Raw genomic sequence first — 22,125 nt, 5'->3', positions numbered from 1 at the left:
ATGGGCTTTCATGTTATGAAAAAAAAGAAGGTTTTGAAGAAGAATAAATGGCTGAGAAAGTTTTGATTCATGATTAGGCCAAATATGTATCATCAAAAACAACTATTCAAAACCATAGCACAAGATATACAAGTTATAGGCACGAGTAATTAATGAATTCAGTATTGTGTTCAAACCTGCAAAAACGGGTGGAGGAAGTTGTTAAAGATAACGAGAAGTGCAATAGAGCATAAGAAGGGGGAAGAGTGTGCTCATGAGAAGTAGAGAGTTACCTAAGTGCGGATCAATGTTTGGTGGGAGAAGCATGGACAATGATGGTAGTTTCTATTACGCTATATTATTGATATTATTTAATTAAAATAATTGATATAATTATATAATACAAAATAATTATTACTTAAGATTACAATCATAATATAATTATTTTAAATTTTTTTAAATTTTTAATAATTGTTGACTTATTTTTTATAATTATTTGAGTTTGAAAACAATTATTAATAATATAATTATAATTATAACTTAGTCTACATAATTTAAATTTTAGTAATAGAATATAACAATAAACTTAATTATAAATCTAATTTGTAATTAATATTTTTGAATTGTATTGTTTTAACTATATTTAAATACTATTAATTATAACTCACCATTTATTTTATTATAAATATATAATTAAACTTAATCTTAAATCAAATTTGTAAACATAACATTATTTTTAAGTTAAAACTAAATTTATCATTTAAAATAATAATAATAACAAACTTAATTCATATTTATTTATTTATTTATTTATTTATTTATTTATTTTTTAATATGACAGTTGTTATCTGAAATGATATGGGTAAAGTCAAGCTTCCATAAAATGCAGAAGTCGCCTGAAATTTGCCTTTCATTAAGCAACAAACAACCTTTGGGAGTGGAAACTAGGATTTGTTGGTAAAATAGGTTTTATTTTTTTTTCACTTCCATGAATCTTTTTAGATGTGGAAGTGGGTGAAATGTTTGTAAGTTTATTTTTTAAATTTTTTTATAGTTCTTACGGTTCAAGTAAATAGTGTGAGAGTAGATGATCTTTAATATTTAAGTAAATAATTTATTTGTAAGTAAATAATATTTAATAATAAAAAATATTATTCAATTTATTTTATAAAATGATATAAATATTTTTTCAATTGAGATCTTATCAATATATGATTATATATAAATTTATATTTATTACTAAATATTAATATTATTTATTTAATTTATTATTAAATTCATTAATTCAATATTATTGTTTAAATGATTCTAAAAATTAAATTCTCCATTCTATTTATTTTATTTTAAAAACAATTATCTACTTAAAGAGATCAATTATTTTCTTGAAAATATTAATTAATATTATATATATTAATATTCTAAAAACTAAAATGTAAATCCTATTCATTTTATTTTAAAAAATTACATAAGACGTTTTAATTTTGATTATATCATTTAATAATAAATACAATATAATGAAAAAAAAAATTAAACTATAATTTTTATATATTCAAATATACTAATAATTAAAAAGGCATTATTTGTCATTACTTAATTTAGTTGTTTACTTGTTTCACATCTTTGTTGATGTAATTCTATGTCAAATGGTTGTGTACTTTAATTTGATTTTAGCATATGATCTGTTCATTAAAAAGAGATTATTTGTAATTACTTAATTTAGAAATATAATATGTAAATTGGATGAAGTGAAGTATATTTTGTTATAAGTAAATTTTTAATATGAATTTTTTATTTAATATTATAAATATATGATAAATTATATATATTAAAAAAATAAAATATAATTCCTAATAGATCATAGTTCAAGATTAATTGTCATGATTTTTTAGTTTTTTATGTATATTAATTAAATAAAATAAATTTTATATGATAATTTTATATTTTAAATTTTTGTTTTATGGGAATCCTTTGAAGCAACTTCAATTGATGGACTAGAATATAAAAAATTACAGGATTCAAATAGATTTGCATTGCTTGGTAGAGGGGGCGAAAGTAGTTTCAAAGCAACCATAAAAATTAATTGGTGCTTATAACAACAAAAGTTGTATTGGCCAGTGAGGATACAAAAAAATAATTTTTATAATATGTAAACTTAAAAATTGCATAATAACTTTAGAAAATAAAAATATTTTTAAAGACAAAAATAAAACTTCTTTGTAATTGGTTCAAATTAATTTTTTTAATAACTAGTTAACTGTAAAAAAGAAAAACTCATTACAATAGTATTTGCCTAACTACAAGTACTAATAATATACAACAATTAAACATAAAATAAAAATATTAAAGTAAGCCTAAATTCTAATTCCTAGGCTTTTCCCTACTGAAGTAAATGTGAAGCACAAACAATAGTATTTGCCTAACGACAAGTACTAATAATATAAAACAATTAAACATAAAATAAAAATATTAAAGTAAGCCTAAATTCTAATTCCTAAGCTTTACTGAAGTAAATGTGAAGCACAAAATGATTTAAACATAATTTATGAGAACCTATAATTAATAGAAAGTTTGTGGTTGAGTCATCTCGATAAAAGAAAGAATAATGGGAGAGATCTATTTTATTGAATAATTGAATTAAATGTCATGTCCCATCTTTGATCGTTATATATATAACTTAAATAAAGTAATTATTATAAATTATTTGAAATTATCAAATATTTATTTATTAAATATATATCATTAATATTTTATTAATATTTATTATTAATTTTTTATTGTTTAATATACCTTAAGAGAAATATAAATAAAATAAATTAATAATTTATTAATATTTATTATTAATTTTTTATTGTTTAATATACTTAAGAGAAATATAAATAAAATAAATCAAAAGGTGAATCACCTACCAAAGGCAGCGATAACAACCTAATTATTAATAATTAATAATCATTACTAATGGGCAGCATAAAGCAGCGCTTAGACGTTGGTTAGAAAGCCACGTCTCTTAGAAAAGAGATAATTTTCAGAAAACCTAATTAATAATTAATAATCATTATTAATGGGCAGCATAAAGCAGCGCTTAGAGTTTGGTTAGAAAGCCACGTCTCTTAGAAAAGAGATATTTTCAGAAAGTTGTCTAATCGTAAAGTTTCCAGAAAATCATTAATGAAGTTTTCAGAAAATGCATTTAATGATTTTGATTTATTGCATTCTTAAAGTTTTTGGACGTATACATTTTCGTATTGTTAATTGCATTTAATCAAATATTTTAACTGGACATTTGCTCCAGCATACAACCTCTCAAAATTCTTACCGCTCATTAGACGAGGAGAAAAACTAAATTGCATCGGATGCGTTAGTTTCTGCCGTAGGCAGGAACTAAAAAGTGGCTATTCTATTCTAAATCTAAGTTAGGATAAGTACAATTTTGTTCCGAGATGACGACGACTTCCGCGTCAAAACTTTTAAAATGCAATTCGTCCGAAGATTCGAACATACATGCTTCAAGTAACTAGATTATCAGATTATGTTCACAAAACCCTAAGTAAACAGTTCATCTGAGAGTAATAATGGCATCTAGGCAAATCGTCCAGCCCGTAGGGCAAAAGCGACTGACAAATGTTGCAGCAGTTCGCCTCAAGAAACACGGAATGCGTTATGAAATAGCTTGCTATAAAAACAAGGTGCTTTCTTGGCGTTCTGGAGTGTAAGTACTAATTTGATTCAATCTCTTGTTTTTAACTTTTACTTTAAATTAATATTTATAAACAAGGTGCTTTCTTGGCGTTCTGAAGTGTAAGTACTAATTTGACTCAATCACTTGTATTATTTATAAACAGCCACAATTTCATTAAAAATGCCAAAATTTTTATAGCGTGTTCCTATGCAAGGGGTTTCTGTGCTAATAAATTTGAAGAGCTGCTTTATTTCTGGTGGTTTCGTGATTTTCTTTTATTCTTATTGTTGTTTATTTTGTCCTCTATGACATAAAATCTGGAGGGTAAAGTTTGGAGACAAAATGTGGATGAAGAATTCAGGAAAAAAATCTGGACTGATCATGTAATCTTTAACTATCTAGCTATAAAATATTCAGTACTGGATACATAATTTATAATTTATACCGATTTCATACCATCTCCTTCCCTCTAGGCTAGGATTTCCCCATCCTACAGGGCAACTGCTTCTGCTTTTTAGAAGAAAATTCCAAAATTTACTGTAGGATGTTTAAAAAATATGCAACGGACTATTAGTGCTTTGCAATAACCTTCCCTCCACATGGCGCCATGGTTTTAGGGCATTTTAAATGCCGTCGGAAGTTGCTGCACATCAAAAGCTTATCATCAAGATCAAAGTATTACTTAAGAGAATGCTGCATAGATAATAGGAGCAATTGAAATGGTTAGTTTCCTTTGAATTTTTGTACCCTTATAGAAACAATCTTCTAAACAAATAGAAGCACTTTGATTGATGTCCAGATTAATTTGGAACCTGTTGTTTTCATCAACTCACTAACAGTTGGGTCAATTTCCCCATTCCTTTACGTTAAAGTAATTATTAAGTAATGGTCAATTATTTACCAGTTGCTAGCTTTAATAAAATTTTCTCACACTTTAAGATATACTTGATGTTTTGTTTCACTTTTAGTATATTATTTTTATTTACTCCACATTTATAATGTGAGTTGTCTCCCATATTCATAATTCTTTATAAGAAGGCTTCCCCTTCTTATTTTATCAATGAATATCTTGGTTCTCTTTATGTGCTTGATTTTTGTGATATGGTATTAGGGCTTAGCTAGAGCCATGGATTCTGTGAGAGTGAAGACCTAGGGATTGTAGTTGGTAGAGACAGATCGAGGGATTGGTAGTATAGCATAGTAAAGAGCCAAAAGAAGAAATCCAAATATTGGATATACAAATCTTATAAATATAGGATATACAAATCTTATAAATATGCAATGCCTATTGAACAATTAGAACTTAAAGTAGAAGCGAATTATTATGTAATCTCTCCTCTATCTCCCCTAATCTTTAATAAAGGGTTCTCACAAAGATAGGGTATTGACTAGAGGAGACCTTTGCTCCTATAGTAAAGATAACCATCTAATTAGTTGTAGTCATAGCAACTTAGTTTGGTTGGATACTGAAGAGTGTTTCCCTTAATGGAGATTTGGAGAAGTATACATGTATCAACCATAGGGTTTTTAGGTTATAGGGAAGAAGCATCTTGTATGTTGAAGAGAGCTCTATATGGCTTGAAGTAGGCACCGAAGGTATGGTGCATCAAAATTGGTAGGTCCTTGAATGAGTAGGTGTTCTAATGAAGTCCTGTTGGTGTTGGAAATAAGCCACACCCGGACCGACGATGGACTAGTCCAAGAGGGGCCAATAGCTCAGTGGTAGAGCACTCAAATAGCGTATGGAAGGTCCTAAGTTCAAGTCCTAGCTGGTCCATGTCTCAACATGGTATCAAAGCTAGGTCTAGGCTAGGAGCCCCAAGCACACGAGAGGTGTGGCTTAAGGGGGGGTGTTGGTGTTGGAAATAAGCCACACTCGGACCGACGATGGATTGGTCCAAGAGGGGCCAGTAGCTCAGTGGTCGAGCACTCCAACAACGTATGGAAGGCCCTAGGTTCGAGTCCTAGCTGGTCCATGTCTCAACAAGTCCTTTGGATTTCAATTTGTATGTCAAAATCATAGTAATGATCTCATTCTATGGGTCATATATGTAGATGAAATAATTATGACAAATATGAGGATGTGCTCTTGAATGAATCAAATCTATTATGAGTAAAGCTTTTGACATGAGTAATCTAGGCCTCCTACATTATTGTCTAGGTGTAGAAGTATACCAAACAAGGTGTACCATTTTTTGTGTCACAAACCTATTAAGAGTTTTCTTGATAGATTTAGAATGATAGATTGCAAAATCTCACCCACGCCTATGGAGGAAGAGTTGAAGTTTTCAACCAACGTTGACTTGCAAATTGTTATTGAGTTAACCTATAGGCAACTAGTGGGGCGCTTAATATATCTTATATCCACTAGACTTGATTTGTGTTATGTTGTGAGTTTCATTTCCCAATTCATGACAACACCAAAGATAGAACATTGGATTGTAGTGAAGAAGGCATTGAGATATGTTTAAGAGATGCTTGAATTTGACACTCTATATAGTAGAAGTTGATCCTAGGGCATGTGGGTTTGCAAATTTAGATTGGGTAGGTTTTGTGGATGATAGACAAACCAATTTTGGATATGTTTTTTTATCCTTGACACCCACATGGGTGTAGTCATATGTACCAACAAAAAACATGGTTTTTCTCTTTCCTCGACTAAGTAGAATATTGAGCAATAGTAAAAGGGGCATGTGAGGTAGTTTGGCTTAGGTGGATGCTTTTAGACATGAAGATGCCACAATTAGAGCCTACAACCCTATTTTGTGAAAATTAAGGAATGCTTAAACTTGCCAAGAATCTAGTCTCCCATAAGCATACCAAACATGTGGAAATACATTGTCACTTCATTAGGTTACTTGTAGAAGTTGGATCTATTCTACTGTAGTTTTGTCCAACTAAGAACAAAATTGTAGATTTTTACCAAGTCTTTGACAAATTTTTAAAATTTTGAATAAGCTTTGGGTAGTTAGTAAATTGACAATTAAAGAGGGTGTTAAAGTAATCATTATTTAGTTATGGTCAAGTAGTTATTAGTTGTAGGCTTTAATAAAGTTGTTCTGACTTTAAGATATACTTTGTTTTATTTCACTTTAGTATGTTCTTTTTACTTATCCAACATTCATAACATGGACTGTCTCTCATATTTGTAATCCTTAATGAGAAGGCTTTCCCTTCTTATTTTTCAATGAATATCTTGGTTATCTTTATGTGCTTGTTTCCATAGTACCTTATATAGTGTGACGTAGTTGTAAATGTTTAGCATCTTTTACTTTTACATAAACACATTAGTTGTTTTAACTAATGTCAACTTCTTCTGTAAGCGGTTGAGTGTGTGTTTTTTTTTTACATACCAAAGATTCTAGAATAGAGCTAGTGTTTTATTCATAACTTTAGTTTGGTGATGAGGTGCTAAATCAATAAATTGTTACTCTTTCCACTTATTATGTTGTGTGTGGGAATGATATCCAAATTTTATAGTTTTCTATGATTCAAAATTTACTTGTCCTAAGTTTTAGGTTAGTAATTTTTTATGGTGGTTGATTTAACTCTTACATGTAATTTAGAGTTTATTGTTTCCTGTCTTTAATTTTCTTGTTTAGGGAATTTTTTTCATGTCAATAGTGTTTTCGTATAATGTTTGAAAGGTCTCCTTACATATTATTTTGCACTTAACATTGTTCTTGACTTACAAGTAGTTGAATTGGGTATGGGTACACGAGTACAATGAATTTTTTGGGGGCTGGGTATGTCCATACCTAAAACATATAAAAAATAATTTTTTTTTACCTATTTGCAGCCTAAAATAGGAATTAAGTTCAAAATAATGCATACCATGCATATGCTAAACAAAACTATGTAATGTCCCCTATTGGGACTTTACTCAATTTGCCCTAGAATTCCCAAATGGGGTTTGGATTATGCTTGGGAGTGTAACTTGTCAACTTAATATCTTGATTTAGAGCCAATGACTACAACAATAATAACCCAGCTCTTGAGAGTGACCATGGTTTAAAGGTAAAAACCTAGATTTGTGAATCTTGGTTGTGGCCATTTAGTGAAGACTCATTAGTCGGTGTTACTAGTGTGCAATAGTGCAGTCAACTGGGTTAGTTGATCTATGAGAAGACTAACTAGAGACTTGTTAAAGTGTTTTTTAGGCACAATCAAATACATAATAAAATACCCAAAAGTATCTTATCCTCTCTTGAGCAAAATCTTCCCAAATGCTAAACTATGTGATCAATTGGAAGACTCCAAGGTTCCTAATATCGGGTCACGACTTGTGGATAAGCTCAATGGTTGATGTACTTGTTGGTAATCCAAGGGGACTCACATTGAATACTTGAATGCTCGAATTGCTGGAACTTAAATTCTAACTACTTGCTTGGAAAATATAAAAAGAGCAAAAGAGATAGGTTTAGGAAGAATGCGCTACTCCTTAGAATGCAAGAGACAATGAACGATTAGGTGAAATTCAACTAAGCTCCGCTTCGCCATCAAAGAACAACTCCACAAAGCTAGTGCGATCTTCTAACGAGAGGAAAATGATGTTCAAATCACTACCAACGGTATAGACACCGTCAAGAAGATGCATATCAACGAGGCAAGTAGCAATTGAAGTTAAGCTCATTAAGAGTTCCAGTTGACCACACAAGGCAAACTTACGATAGCAAATTGCTAGTGGTATGGATATATGAATTTCATCATTAATCATTCACAATTCCTTTCATTCATCTAAGTATTCATCATCCAACATGAAGATCCAACAGGAAACCATGCACTTGTAAAGAAACAACACATTCCACCATAACTTCAATGAAAAGGAAGTTTATTTACAACTTAGGCAACATTTTCTGCCTTATCCTCCTACTCTACTCTAGCTGCTATCTGCTATTAAATTATTCTTAAACCGCTAACTATTTCTGAACTATTCACTATTCACTATTAATCTCTACAAATGAGAAAATTGAGCCTTATATAGTGCTTCCTTTACAAATGAACGGCCAGGATTGATTTTAGATCAATGGCCAAGAGTACAAGATGAAAACCCTAATTAGGGTTTGTTACAACAAACTCTTCTTAGACAATGAAATAATTACAGTATTTGGACACATGTCTTCTCTTGAATATTTGACCAATAGATAGTGGGGGTAGGTACATTGGAGTTTGTGTCCCCATGGATGAGCTTGTTTCATTGAATCCAAACATGCTGATATAGAACCCTCCGATTGGTGGAATGATGACTAGGATGACACCTCAGTTCACTTGTAGACTTAATAGATTATCATGAAGGAATGTTGAGCAATATCTCTTGATACTCAACATCTCAAGCTCACTCAATGTGGTGATGATGGGAAGCATCATCATGATCGAGTCAATCCTCCCTCTTTGCTTGTTTATTTTGCCTTGAGATAGTCGTATGACCTCTCCATTACACTTCAATGTTTTGACCTCTTCATGTCATCATGATGCAGTGAGATTTCTTGAATACCTCAAAATCCTTCTTGTGTAGTCACCTTCCTTGATACCCTTGTGCTTGCCGATGAAATCCTTCCTCTTGAAGACATCTATTTCCATGTTCCACTTTGAAGTTGTGATGATTGTTGATACACTTTATAGCATAGATTTTCATGTTGTAGGATTCTGATCTTCCTTGTATCTTGGACCTTGACCTTGATGTGGAAATTTCCTCATTGGAGTACTGTGCTGATCTTCCTACAATCTGGCCCCTTTGATCTCCTCCTTTACCACCTGCAAAACAAACAAGTAGGCATCAAACACACATAGTATACACTAAATTTTATCCAGCTTTTATTCCTTATAGCTCTGATTTTGTCTGATTAAGTTCGCTGCTCTGCTCTTTTTGGAGAAGGAAATCACTTTGAATTTATGATCAAATGACTGATTTTTGACTTAATCTTTATAGGCCTTTAAGGGAAGGGGTGTGTCTTTTGGTTATAGGCCAACTTCATTTATACAAATAAAATTAATATCATCTCCTTGGGTGGCCGACTTGATGGTCATTTAACACATTTCCCCTTTTAATTCAAATTTTGGCGCCAAAAGATACTCCTTCAATCGCTGCTGGGCGTGGATAGGAAGTTCGCTCCCTTCCATTGGCAAAGGAAGTGAATTCGCTCCAATTGAGGAGCAATGGAAGCAAATTTGCTCTAATTAAGGAACAAAGGAAGTGAATTCACTCCAATTGAGGAGCAAAGGAAACGACTTTGCTCCAATTGAGGAGCAAAGGAAATGACTTAAAATTCAAACTTTCAGCATCATTCCATCACTTCATCAATTTGTCCCTTTTCATCAATTCATGTCTTGAGGTTTTGCTCTCCATGTGTCTAAGTTCATCAATTTATCTTCAAAGAACACCTTGGAAGCCATGTCGCTCTCATGAGGGAGCAATGGAAGTCACATCACCCCATTGAGGGAGCAATGGAAGTGACTTCGCTCCAATACTTAAGCATATGATGGCCTTGCAAGAGAAATTTCTTCCCTTTATATGCTTAAATAATTGGAAGGCCAAGTCCTCTACAGTTGCTATCAAGCTTTTGAAATTCCTTTTGACTTCAATACTAGAGTGGCCTTTCTCAAGAGCACTTTTAAGTCCTCTGATCATGGCTTTTCTTTTAGCTATGTTATTTGTAGCCTTGTAGCAAGAAAAATAACTATACATGAGAGTCACATTGTAGTCTCAGAGAATGTCGCGGCCAGCTGTCATTTATAGGTTAATTTGTGATGCCCTGTTAAAGTTGATATTAACTGCACTGTATTTGAGGTATGTCCAATTTGCTTGGCTTTAGTTCTGTCTATTACACTTTCCTTCTATGAAGTGGGGTAGCTCATGTTATTTGTCGATCAAAATAGTGCTTTCCAAATTGTTTCATGGGCTTCTTATAACTAGTTTATAATATTCATGGTCAATTGCTGAGAGCTTCTTTTACCGTTTTCATGCCTATTTTCTCCTTTGACATCATGTTATACTTGTTCTTGCATAGTTCTGTTGGCCATTTGAATAATTTCATTTTTTTAAACAGTACTTGGAGAGGTTCCAGGCTTCTGTTCCATACTAGGCAATGCCCTAGGGCATCCATCCTGCCTTACTTTTAGCTGGCTTATGGGACAGATTTGCTGGGGTTGAAATTCAAGACTTAAACTCAATGTGTACCCTGCACTGAGCATTCAATCCGGTCCAATTGACTTGGTAAGTTTCAAAACTAATATTTTGGTTTTCCCATAGTAGCATTAATTGCGATTGGGATTGTCTTGGAAAACCAGAAGTATAATTGTAATTCAATTACTCAGGATTTGATTACGAAAAACTTGAGAGATCAAAAATTTGTAAAACTAGGGAAACATGCTGTTTTTTTATTTCAAGCTAAATAGCATAAGTGGCTGGTTTGGGTTTTTTCCCCACTTTTGGTACAGCTAGGTAGCTGTACTATAGGAAAGGAAAGGAAAGGGTCTTTTATAGTCCACGATGCCAGCCATCTATGAATGGGTCTACAGATGGGTTAGAGCCCTATAGTATTACAAATTTAAAATATGTAAATATAATATATGTTTTTATATTATATTATATTTTATAATATTATATTTATATTTATTATAAAAAAATTATGAAGTACAAACATATATAACAAATTAATATATAGATTGTATAATTACTAATATTCTGTTATATAGATTTTATCATTCTACAATTACTAATATATAGAAATACAATTACTGCAATTTGAGACATGAGAAATAATAAACTGGACCTGCTCATGTGTATAGAATAAATGCTAAAATTATATGATGAATCGTTACAAATACTAAAATAGTTTATGAAAACTGATGAATACATGCTACAGAATATGCGCCTATGTTAAGGAATTTTTTATGGCATGACATTAATCATTTAAGGGCTTGTTTGATGAATATTTCATGGAAACATTTACAATAAGGAATAAATGCTAAAATTTAACAATCTAATTGTCCACAAATGCAAGACAATCAAGCAGCCTCGGCTCAGGTTTGCCACGTGTAGAGTATAAACTGGTATATTCACAACTTGCAGCTCTATGGGAATGCTTTAGAAGAAAGTCATGCGGGAATGCTTCAGTGTCCAGGAACATAGGGTTGGATCTCCTCATGTGCATGCCAGACTTTGGGTAGGCCCAGAGACATCTCGACCCTGTATGCCGACCTGGACTGGACGAAATAGCTGAATCTGGTAATGTAGCAAATAAAGTAAAAAAATTGCTGCTTTTTCCATCCAGTGCTGTTCAAAACATTTTTGCTTTTTAAAACCATAGCCAGGGGTCGAGGAGCTGCAGCTCCCAGTGAGATCGAGGGACAGTGTCCTTATGGGTTCTGGGAGCAGTGCTCCTATGGTGTTCCACCCACCGTCAAGTCTAAATCAAGGCTATCAAGTCGACATAGATCTTCATGTTACATACCATTTTTCATAATTTTCTCTCTAGTGAACAAGGTCCTAATCCTTAACAAAAATGCAGATGTTGAGGCCATAAAGCAGTAACTAGGTCCTAACTGAATCAGAATGAGAATGGATATTCCCTGAAGATTGAGTGTTCTTGACTGTGCCATAATTGATCTAAACTTTAGTTGAGCAAAATCCAAATATGCTTTGGAAAAATCCAAATCTTACAATGCAATAATGAGGTTCTGACTGAATTAAAAAATACAAGTATTTTATAGCCAAATTGAAAAGACCAGGATTTATTCATGATTAAAATGGTCTTTGGAGTCAAATTGGCAGTCAGAGGATAAAACCAGTGGGATCTGATTCAGATTGGATTACTGGCAGGTGTGATCTGTGATTTCTGCTACTATGTTTCTTCTTTCAGAGTTTTGGTTATTATATGATTGTCTGCTATGTAGAAAGTTTTAAGCTTGGTTTGATGTTATTTATTAACTTTGTAGATTTGCAAATATGGGCAATAAAATTATATTTTGTTGGCACTAGCTCGTGAATCTTTGAAGTAAATTCTTGAGGCTTTTAGTTGTCTTTGATGAGCATCTTTTAAGTAGACAGACTCATGCATCTTCTTTAGAATGAAATTGAGAAAACAAGTTTCTTGGATGGTTCTGAAGAGCTCCTTCGTCTCTTTTTTTAAAGAGTAGGATTTGTATTTTGGATCAGAGCATTCACTTTAGCATAATTGATATGAATTAAGTCAGTTATCATTCTTGTAAGAAGAAAAATTAGCTATAAATGGGAGCCATTTTGATGTCTAGTAGAATGCATTTGCCACCTATCACCAATGGGTTACCTTGAGACTCTCAGAGTTTCACATTTGACATCATATAATGCATATACTTGGTTAGTTGTGTTGCCGTTCTTAGCTTTTATTTTAATTTTTTTATAACAGTACTTGGAGACCTTAGAGGATCTAGTTCTGTCCTAGGCCATCCTGCATTACTTAAACAGGTCCAATGGGATGAGCTTTTGTCAGAGATTAAATTTAAGACATTAACTTATTGAGCATCAGTCTATCCAGGTGGACTTAGTAGGAAGATCTGAAGGCATATTCTTTTCGCAACTTTTAATCTGGCTGAGGTCTACATATTCATTTGGTCTAATTTTTGGGTTAATTGGAAAAGTAAATGAGGCTGAAATTGGATATCACAGAGTACCAATTTGTCAATGCTTGCTTCACTTGTTTTCTTTTTCTCTCTTAGCCATTGGTACCAGACTCAGACTCAGGAGGCTGATTTTGGACTTGGCACACAGACTTAGCAGGCTGATTTTGGACTTGGACTCAAACTGAGCACAGGCTTTACGATTTGAAAAAAAATTGATATGTAGAGATTTTTAAGGAATTGCATGTTTTTTACATGCACTCTTCTCTAAGTCAACATTAAAAGCACAAAAAACTAATGAATTACAAGCTAATTTGATCACACACACAATTTTACATTGAATAAATGAGTACAAAAGTGGATTTGAGCTGAAGGAAACTAGATTTTTAAATATATAAATATTGTTAGTTGCTATTGATATACAAAACTCATTGATTACAATATCCATGGTAGAGAGGAGCCTATATCAATTGGCCTAGCATTACTAGCTCTAAAGTGGGTTCTGCATTCATGTCTTTTATGTGTCCTCAATTTTGCTGCAGCCAAAGTAGCATTCTATGGAATCAGGATTGACTCAACAAACCAAAAGTATACTTATAATTCAGTTACATGGGAAGTAATTAGAAAACTTTGAAAAAAATAAAGAAATTAAAAAGCACTGAAAATTTCCTCAAAATAGGGAAGAAACCAGTGTTTCTCCAAGTTTTTGGGACGTTTAGTGTGGGGACATCGGTATGCAGTTTCGGGGACATCAAAAAATTAGTCAGATGTTGGGGACAAGAAGGCAATGGGAGGGGCATATAAATAACTTCAACAAATGAGAATAGCTAAAATCACTTAATCCTCTGTCTTCTACCGTTTTAGGGGATTTGAGCATTTTTCCCTTAAATGTTATCTTTTCTATTTTTATACACCAAGAGTAGCAGGCCGTTCAGTTCTAAAAATGGGGATGTTGACTTCAAGCCCCCAATTACCCAAGACATATGGGATGCCCATTGGACCCTCAGGGACTTGTCCCTTGGAGCACTGGAAGAAATGCTATTTTTGTTATCTCAAGCCAAATAATGGAAAAGAGTACTGCTTTCCCATCTGGTGAAGCCCAATTTTTTTTTTTTTTTTTAATTTTAAAATCATAGCATCCTTTGCATGTTCCCTGATGTGATACAAGATAGTGTTGAAGGGTGGAACCCTCGTTGCCAAGCCCAAACCAAGGTCTTTGAGGCCACAAAGACCTTCATGGCACGTCACCAAGAGGGTTGGTTGCTCATCTGAACCAAAGATGGACAGGTCACCAAGAGGGTTGGTAGCTCATCTGAACCAAAGATGGACAGGTCACCAAGAGGGTTGGTAGCTCAATGGTAGAACAACCCAGCAGCAAATGGAAGGCCCTAGGTTTGACTCCTAGCTGCTCCATGAAAAGTTTAAGAGGGTATCAAAGAGCTCAAGGTAGTAGAACCAGGCCAAGCTAGGGTCCTTGAGCACTTGTAGTGTGGCCCAGGGGGGTGTTGAGAAATGAGCTACATCCGAACCAAAGATGGAATAGTCACCAAGAGGGCTGGTAGCTCAGTGGTAGAGCACCTCAGTAGCAAATGGGAGTTCCTAGGTCCAACTACTAGCTGGTCCATAAAAAATTTAACAATGCCATTTCCAGAATTTTATGGCTTTAAACCAAACTCCAAACCTTTAAAAAAATTCAGGCTTTGAGGCCATAGAGTAGTAATCAGATCCTAACTAAATGAGAAAGAAATGGATATTCCCTTAAAAATGAGTGCCCTTGATTGTATCCTTATCGAATCAATGTTTTGTCACCATGTTAAAATCCAAATATACTCTGGTATTAATCACTTTTTGTATTTGTTGTTGGTTTTATGAGGGTCTACTGGCTTGCTAATTCTGACCAGTGAGACAACTAGTTCTGGAGTCTGTCACTCCTGGTGAGTTTGGCAGAAACTTGACAAGACTTGCTGGTGAGTTTGCATGCCAAATGTAACCTGCCTTGCCTCCGGACTCAGCAACTCTGCCAGGCACCTAGCAAATCCTATAACTATACACTTAACTGCTTTGGAGCCTTAAGGGCATTTTGGATATCTAGGGTTTTAGTTTTGAAATTTCAAATTTCAATTATTTATAAAAAGGATCTCAAAATTTTAATTTGGAAACACAAATACTATTTTTTTTTTTATTATCAAAAGCTCTGTTTCCTGTGAGATTTCAAGACTAATGTAAGGCTACATTTTGCAGTGCATTTTCTTCCTTGGTGGTGTTTGGCAATACTCTTAACATGGGGGGTGTCAGCATTAATTGCATTTGGACTGTGATGATAAATTACAAATGCTTACAGTAATGTTCTTAGATCTCTTAACACATATGATGCATTTTTTTGGTGTGTAGGGAGAAGGATTTAGATGAAGTGCTACAATCTCATATAGTATATTCAAATGTCTCTAAAGGAGTCCTTGCAAAATCTAAAGACTTAATTAAAGCTTTTGGAACTGATGATCAAGACAAAATATGTTTAGAGGTGCGTTTTATATCTTATCTCTTACGTGTCATGTGAGCAATGTTGGAATACTTGTAGTGTTTTGTTGATTTGTTTTTCTAAAAAAGCTAGGAAAACATACATCTGAGATTGCCGCCAAAGAGGCAATGATCACATCCTTACATAACCACTTGAATTTAGCTTTGACACTTAAATCTAATTCCTGCCTGGGTAGCCACAGCTCATTTAATCTGAAAGAGGATAAGGCTCCTCACCAAAAGTGAAATATACTAGCTTTTGCAATTTTACAATTGTTAACAGAAAATGGACTCGGAGCAACACTTACTGAGATAAAGTTGACTAATTCAGAATAAACTTGTAAATACAAAATAATAGCCCAGAAAGCATCAGTCTTGCTTCATACATTAATCAGTTTCATATATGCGCCAATAAATAGGCACTTCTTGTTTTGCATAACACTAAGACACACAGGAATAGTCAGACTCATAAATCTGTCAACATACATACATGAACAGCAGCAGTAGTTCATACTCATCTGATTTCTTAGTTCTTTCCACATACAATCTTATGGATCAGAATGTAGGATTTAGTCAATAGAAAATCAATGCCTGCATTTAGAGGTGCAAGCATACCAAACAGATATGGATGATGGCTGCGGTAGAGACCTTTCCTGTTCTTATTTGCCTGAAGTGAACACCACTCAAACTCTATCGCGTGAGACAAGGGATGGCAGAATTGGTTACCCATGCAAATTCACCTTCCGCAAACAGTGCGGGCTCTGAAGTTCTGTCACAAACTCATAGCTTCCCTTTTTTTATCTTGCATCGATTCTGCATCGAAAATGAATAAGATCGTGGACTTGGGCAATACAGAAAACAAAGAACTGAACAAGGGTTACGTTCTGCCCAGAATTGCCTTCTAAGTTTTTTGTCTTAGAAAAGAAGACAAATGCGTTTGGATTCTGAAATATCCCCTGCAGTAGTTTGACTGAGAATACAAGGAATATTTGCTAACAGCTGTCTTTCCAATCTGCGTGTTATGCGTTTTATATTTTTGTGTGTTATGCTGATGTAGTTCTCTCAGAAGTTTCAGATTGGTATGGAGGTCATCGAACACATATTTCTCATGAAAGATCAACTATAAATGATTTCTAATTGATAAGACAATTACCAAAGATACCACTAAATTATAGAGTTCTATGCCAATTTAGACACACAAACATACAGCTACAGCTTGCTGACATTATAACAAACAGTTGGCAAGTAACCTCAGATAATTCATGTAATTGAAATGCAATCTTGTTCTCCCTTCTTATTCAAAAGAATGACCAATAGGACCTTACAATGGCAGTACTAATGATCAAACTCAACCTACTTGTCACTCAGAATTTCTGAGGATATGAGACAGCCACGTTGATCAGCATACAATATGTAATTACAAAGAAAATGATGCCCAAAATAGAACCTGATTATAAATTGCCTTGTTTGGTGGATGAAGAACCAACAATATCCGAGTTGATGTACCTTCACCAATTGCCCCAAATCGAGTAGCTCTGCAAAATCGCCCCTGCTGCTAATGGAGGTCTGAAAGGATATTATTATCAGCTGCTAAACCTTTACTTTGCCTCCTAATAATGATCGATGCCTTCTTTGTGTAGCGCTGCCCTCCTAAGTGAATTCAGATGCTTAAGTCACACACATCAACCAAATCGAATATCTCCCTAATGTCGCCCCTGCTGCAGATCACTTTGACTGATAAAAATTTATTGTCAGCACTTGTAGACTCCTTTCAGCCCTTGGTCAAATCGCTGTCCCTTTCCAATCACAATGCTGGCATCAAAAGCCAAGTTTGCTGTTTGAATTTGGAGATAGGAATAAAATCGTGGAAGAGAAGATAAAGTTCGAACTCCTTCAGACTTCTATCAGCTACAATCACCACTCAGTTCCCCTTCCAAACGTTGCTAGGAGAAATCGCCTTGAGTTTTCAATAACAATTAATGGCAATATGGATTTCTATGATAAAATCGTGGCACCTCCTCACTGTTATGAAGTCTGAAAATACTGAGATAAGGACTCAGCAAATGTAACTTCCATTTAAGGCAACATTTGTTGAAAATGTTTGATGCCAAAGTGCCTCCAATGTAAGCCCAAGTAAAATTTGCCTTTGGCCACCAAATAAAGCTCAATTGAGATTACTGAAGTATCACCTCCTTTATGCAACCCCTCGAGAGATCCTTCACTCCCTTAGTTATGCTATCTATGGGAGTTTTTGTTCCCAAAGACAATAGTCTGCAGACACCCCGTGGTTCTACAAAACTCAATTCAATTTCAAAAACCAATCCAAGCTGCTTTGAAGCTTCAGTTAGATCCCCCTTTAAACTTTTTTTCATTCCATCTCTAGAAGCTTCTAGAAGTGACTTTATGATATAATATTTAATTAGTCACTTATTAAATTAATTAAAAATAAAATCATCTTTTATTTTTTTAATTTATTTGATAACCTTATAAATAATTAACTTAATATTATTAATTAAAATAATTAATTAAACTATCCATGAAACATAATAATAATTTGGACAACTTAACTAATTAAATTAATTAATCAATTCCTCTCTAAAAATGGGGACATTATAGATTCCAAAATAAGAGACGTGTTCATCTACTTTGCAACCTGTATAGATACTCAGTGAAAAAAGCCTTCCCACACATCCTAGATAGGTTGGCCTTGATCTGTTTGAACAAATTATTTAATAAATATTGTTTATTAATAATTTTCATTTATTATTCATTTAATAATTTATTTATTAAAAATATTAGCAGATTAAAGGGGTGTTAGTTAATGCTGCCAATAAAGAGGCTAGCTGACCCAACAACTTCTAATTGGGGACATCACACTCTGCCCGTCCAAGATGTTGCTTGTCCTCAAGCAACTTCAGATTTGGATGCTCAACGATTACCATGCCTTCCCACATTGCACCTCATCGGAGACTACCTCTATATTGTTGGCATTTTTGATGATGATGTTGTGATTGTCATTGATGGACACACACTTGCTTTGAGATCACTTTTTGTATGTATAAGTTATGCTCAACCGGTATTTGTTCCAACTAGTATTATGTATTATAGTCTTTAGACTATTGGTGTTTTGCAGAAAAATGCTTACCGATCTCAAGCGGCAGTTATCATTTTTCCTAGTCGTCATTTTTGACAAACTGGTAATTGGTTAAATGTATGAACCGGTATTACTCTATCATGAGTTACGCACCGGTATTTTTGTGGTGAGCTATCATCCACCGACACTTTGACGGTGATTCTGTGCCGTTTTATTAAATGTGTCTAGATGCACTGAACCTAGGAACTTGCAATGTAATCCTATTGGATTGACATGAAATCAGATTCCTTTTTAAGGACATCATGTCTAGCGTTTTAAATGTTGTTAGGGTTTTAGGTGGTTGATGAGGTTTTTGTATGTGCGATCTTAGAAGAGAAGATCAGGTTTGTGTGAAGAAACAGAGTGTGGATATATTGAAGACTGAAGTAATGTTGAAATGCATTAACAATGATCTATCATGGATCTAACCAAGTAGACTGTGCTATTTGCTAGATCACTCACTTGTTGATTACTCACATTTTCGACAAGTTTGAAACCCTTAACCGGGTAGGCCCAGAAAGCCTTTGTAAATCCTCTAACAAGGTGGTTCATAACTGTGGATTTGAAATCCTCTCACAAGGTAGTCTTTAATCGGACTTATCTCCTAACAGAGATTGAGATTCCTAACAGGATCTGTTCTGGTGAAGAACATTGTATGACCTTAACTGGTCTGGTTTCTATTCTGTAGATAGTTACTTGTGAGTTTCTGCTCACCGTGGTTTTCCCCATTTGGGTTTCCACGTCAAAACCTCGTGTTGTGGTGATTGTGCTCTTGTGGGTGAATGCCTTATTTGCTGTTTGGTTTGCATTTGTTTTAATCGGTTTGTTAGTAAATCTGTTATACTGGTTGATTGCTAAACTGTTTAAGTGTTTGAGTTTAGTATTTTTTGGTATACTAATTCACCCCCACCTCTTAGTATTCATCAAGTGGTATCAGAGCCAACCTTTCTATAAGTCTAACCACTTGGAAGGAGATATGGGGGAATACACTGTGAGGGAACTCACTCATCGGCTCACTCACACTGAGAAAGCCTATGACGAACTCAAAGTCAAATATAAGGCCTCTCTGACAAAAAGAAGCGAGTATGCTGAGAAATTGACGGAACTAACTGAAAACAGTTCTTTTGATGAAGCGAACATGGAAGCCCTAGTTGAAGAAGTTGAAAACTGAATGAGTCTAATGCCAACCTGAGAAGGGAACTGGAAGGACTGACTATCAGAATGTGTCAAGAGCTTGAGAACCGGAGGAAAGCTGAAGATCTGGTAAAAGACAAAGATCATGAGATCTCCAAGTTGAAGCAAGAAATCAGTGCCCTTACCGCTCATCTCCAAGAGAGTAAAGTGGAAAAAGAAGAAATGCAAGGTGAACTAAACATGGCTATTTCCGAGAATGCAACTTTGAAGGAATCCAATGCTTCTATTACCAAGGAACTCACTGAGTCAAAGGAGATACTTGCCAAATTCAATCAGAGTGATGCTAAGTTAGAGCAAAAGCTTGAATCAGCAAAACCAGTAAAGAATACTAATGGACTTGGTTTCTCTGGGTATGAGGAAGGTGAGACTTCTGGAACAAAAGATGTAGCATCAAAGAAGCAACCAACATCAAAGGAAAAAGGTAAGCAAAAGTTCAAACCCGTTTGCTTTAATTGTCTCAAGGAAGGACATACTGCTAATGTATGTAGAAATAAGGCTTACAATAATTTTCCTTACTTTCAAAACAATAAGCCTAGATCCAATAGATTCAATGGAAACTGTTATGCATGCAACAAGTTTGAGCATATAGCATTTGAATGCAGGTCTGTTGTGCACAACACTGGAGGATATCCTTAAAGGAGTCAAGGAGTTTTTCCTGAATCCTCTGTGAACCGGAATCCAAACCGGTACAATACCTATAATCATCAGTTAGGTAGTGGTGGCTATCAAGCGGCAACCGGTTGGAGAGCAACTTGTTTGATCTGTCATGGTAGTGGTCACACTGCTGCAACATGCAGAAGGAAGAATGAAAACATGAATAATGGACCATGGAGAGCACCTGGAATGGTATGCTATCATTGCAACAAACCGGGTCACACAGCCAAAATCTGCAGGATGAGAAAGAACATATTGGATGATATACCGGTCACTCCGGAAGGAAAGATTGATGTTGAAACTGTTCAAGCGGATATGAAGAAAACCTGGAAAAAGAAACCAGAAGAAGTGTCCCAAGAAGTACTGGTTTCTGCACCTAGTGTGGAAATCTCTGAATCGGCAAACTAAGCTTCTAAAAAGCTTAGGGGGAGCAAATCAGTGAAATGTTTCGAACCCCCCGGTTTATATCGGTAAAAGACCTTAACCGGTATGTGTTACCTGTCAATCGGCAGAAGACCGGAAACGGTAAAAGGCAAAATTAGGGTTTATGCCCTAACGGCGGTGCATTTATTATGGTAGGTGAAGAATCTGTTTATAAGGGATTCTTATCGTCATTTTCACTTATCAATTTGCGAGCAAAGAAATTTTCAAGTTCAGAGCGACAAAAGGTGACTCGTTTTGCGATTCAGAGAGATTCCAAATCTTTGTAGTAGAATCCAGAGATAGTGTCATTCACTCAAGTGAAGAACACAAAGTGGTAATCCAACAACCGAAGTAGTGTGTGGCGAAGCTGAATTTGCAAACCCTAAATTTCGAAATTCTGAAGGTATTTATCGAAGTTCTTGTTTATCAGTTTATCATGGCTTCTGCATCGCACTCCAGTTCTAGTGCTCCTGTTGATTTAGTAGATTTTATCCAACAGAAGATGGAATACAATGCCCTATCCCAGATACCCGCTGGAGTTATAGTGGAAGGTGATATTTCAGGGTACATTGATTGTAAGTTGGAAGACCTAGGATCTCTAGTGATCCATTCCCAGCTAGGTATGTTCTGCGGCGATGATAAAAAGATCAAACCAGAATACAACATCTTGGAAAGGAAGAAACTTCATAATGCAGTGTTTTTTCTTGAAGAGTTCACGGAAGATCACATCCGCATCATTCTGAGCAAAGTGCATGGCGACAAAATGTATCTTGCGAGGACACATGACATAACGCCTGAAGCTATTCATGTCGTCACTGGTTTCTGCAACACTGGTGAGGTGCCAGCCCTAAGAAAAGTCATCAAGACTGAAATGACTAAGCTCATCAGTTCTGTGAGCGACCAACGGGGAATGACCGTCAACACCATCAAGGATGATCTGGTCAAGTATGCT

At 34.5% G+C, this 22,125-nt stretch overlaps 1 protein-coding gene across 1 annotated transcript in view; it reads left to right on the top strand.

The window, feature by feature from the left end:
* The first annotated feature begins 3,184 nt into the window (after positions 1-3,184).
* LOC131070695 (uncharacterized) overlaps positions 3,185-22,125 on the top strand; it is a 75,708-nt gene continuing 56,767 nt past the window's right edge. Inside the window, exons 1-2 of the mRNA XM_058006293.2 lie at positions 3,185-3,685; positions 15,644-15,773. Coding sequence (XP_057862276.2) covers positions 3,549-3,685; positions 15,644-15,773 — 267 coding nt within the window. The 5' untranslated portion in view covers positions 3,185-3,548. The remainder of the gene's footprint in view (positions 3,686-15,643; positions 15,774-22,125) is intronic.

The sequence above is a fragment of the Cryptomeria japonica genome, chromosome 11 (genome assembly GCF_030272615.1).
Source record: "Cryptomeria japonica chromosome 11, Sugi_1.0, whole genome shotgun sequence".
NCBI classification, from domain to species: Eukaryota; Viridiplantae; Streptophyta; class Pinopsida; order Cupressales; family Cupressaceae; genus Cryptomeria; species Cryptomeria japonica.
The sequence above is the reverse complement of the archived record's forward strand: the minus strand, read 5'-3'. Positions and strand labels throughout refer to the sequence as shown.